Here is a 2,732-nt window from a genome sequence, read left to right on the forward strand (position 1 = left end):
CGAAAAGATATGTATTTGCATTTGTATATACAATTTTCTCTCGATTTATATAAACACAAACATAATTTATACATTTTTATTTGTATAAAATGAGAGAAAAAAGAGAGTGGCGAGTGAAATATTTGAAGAACGAGATGAATGACAAAATATTTACTACGAATTAAAATTAGATAAATATATAATTATAGCTTTAATTTTAATTAATAATTTGGTATTTTATATAATTTTCTCTACTGGATTCTTGAGCCCAATATCTTAATGTTGGATGATAAAGTCCCATCATGTGCGGCCTTAATATTTTCTTGGGCCCAATATATAGATGTTGTGTGATGAATAATATTTGTAAAGACAAAAAAAAAAAAAAAAATCTCTAAAACAAAAAATCACAATATCGAAGGGTCTTCAAAGGGAAGAATTTTGAAATTTTGACCTCATTTACCTTGTGAATGGACCTATAATATAAGATCAAGAGTCCAAAGTGTTATTCATGAGAAAAAACTTATCAAACTTGATATTTTGGTCATGATATAGCGAACCAAAATTTAAAATCATAATTAAGGGTGTACATGATTGGGTTGGTTCGATTTTTTTAAATATCAAATAGAATTATTTGTGTTAAACTTTTAAATTTATAAACCAAATCAAATTAATAAAACTCGTTTTTTTTTTAGTTTTTCAACCTCAGGTTTTCAAATACCAAATCAAATTAATAAAACTTCATATTTTTTTCGAGTTTGTATTTTTTGGTTGGGCTGAAGAAAAAGTAAGAGCAAGTCTATCAAAAAATCTTGTGCTCCAAATATTTACTTAGCACAACCAGGTTGGAACTACCTAAGGTGTTTCTTAAGAAATTAACATAAAATATGATGAGTGATAACACTAAATATTAAAAAATTCAACAAAAGATAATAATGAAATCATATAAATATATATCGCAAATTAATAAGTCATGATGAAAAATGATCACTATTTAAAAGTACAATCACGCTAAAATAAGTCTAATAAGTATTAATTACATGATTAAACATTAAAGAAATATTAAAATTAGTTTATGAATTTTAAATGTCTAAACCAATATAAAACAAAAGAACAAATATTCAACATTATTGTCATTTTAGTGTTAGAGTAATTTATTTTGTTAGCATTATTATTGACTTGATTTTGAATGGAGATTTATTAGAGTTATTAATATCTATGGATTATAACATTTTTTGAACTATTCAAAATTCCAAGTTTTTAAATGGAAACTTGAAAAAATATGTTAAAAGATAAAAATTATGGAAATATATTAGTAATATTTAGAAATTACATCAAAATAAATATTTTTATGCATAAAATAAATTTTAAAAATTATATATATAATGTCAAGTCGATTTGATCTTGAGTTGACTCTCTTTAGTTAAAATCAAACCAACCCAAGTATGATCAGGTTTTTTATTTCAATACCAAAACAAGTCAAACTAAAGTAATTAATCAGAGATTTTTTCTTGTCAATTTTCGTTCGACTTTGTACTCCCCTAAGTCCACAACTTCCAAGCTCATTCTTATAAGGGAAAATTATGCGGATATACTAGCAATTAATTAGCTTAACATATCGATAGTGTCCATTAATTATCGTTTGTAGCTTAATTTTAGCTATAATTATCGTTTGTGGGAAAACATATAACAAAAATAAGAAAACAAAGTTTAAGTAACGATCGATCATTTGAACTTTCTTTATGATTTATGAACGGAATACATTCATTTTTGAACAACAACATACTCAAATTAACTCATAGTAATTGAATATGTTTACAACGTTCAAGGATTTAACAACCCTTGGTTTATTTAATACATTATAACAACATTGAGGTTATAACATTATCCATCCAGCTGAATTTAACTGATTCTGAAAAAAATAAAATTGTATGACGTTAATCATTTCATTAGTAATAAGTAAAATTTAAATTATTCCCAATTTATTTTAAAAATAAATTCACCACAATAAGTTGAAATAGAAGGATCGAAGAATTAAGTAGTATCAAAAAAACATATTTCATATTACGAATATATATAAGTTAAACTCTTACGTGTCACAGTTGACGGTCCTGGAGATAGGGACGGTGAGGGATATGCCGCACTTGCTAGGGAGAGATTGAGCCGCATCATCTTTAAGGTTGGGGTATCGATTCGCGGCAGCCTTAACACAGTTGCAAGCGGTTCTTCTATCATCAGAGGATTGAGTGTTACCATTCAAGGTTCTCACCCCGCTACAGCATGCTGCACCGGGCTCGCCACCCTGTGTCAGGAACGGGACACAGGGTGCCAAGTTAGCATCCACTTGGCCACAAGTGATTGCGCCCCGTGCAACCATTGCTAGCTGGAACACAGCTAGCACAACTAGAACTAGTATTGCGATAGTCTTCATGATTACTAAAATTTAAATATTTCTTGAATTTGTATATATTAAGATGTAGTTGTTTTTTTTTTCTATGTGAATGAATATAATTGTAAATTGAGTGTAGTGTATTTATACTAATTTTCAAACGGCAAAACGGTGGATTAAGTGCGTCATAATTTACAAAATTAGTTGTATTAATTTGTTTTTTTCTCTGTTTTAGTATGTATTATGGCATGATTATGAGTAGCACTAGCAAAAATGAAAATGTTATACTAGTTTTTGTTTGTTTTCTTAAGTGCACATTTCTCTTGGGTATCTTTACATCATCATTTAACTTTACTTTGGAGTGTGT

General features: G+C 27.9%; 1 protein-coding gene across 1 annotated transcript; it reads right to left on the reverse strand.

The window, feature by feature from the left end:
- Positions 1-1,685: 1,685 nt before the first annotated feature.
- LOC101259287 (non-specific lipid-transfer protein) lies at positions 1,686-2,483 on the reverse strand. The gene is given in 2 exon segments (NM_001329194.1): positions 1,686-1,888; positions 2,070-2,483. Coding segments are annotated over 2 exon segments (348 nt in total). The 5' UTR covers positions 2,408-2,483; the 3' UTR covers positions 1,686-1,878.
- Between the last annotated feature and the right edge of the window lie 249 nt (positions 2,484-2,732).

This window comes from Solanum lycopersicum, chromosome 1, assembly GCF_036512215.1.
Source record: "Solanum lycopersicum chromosome 1, SLM_r2.1".
Classification (NCBI taxonomy): Eukaryota; Viridiplantae; Streptophyta; class Magnoliopsida; order Solanales; family Solanaceae; genus Solanum; species Solanum lycopersicum.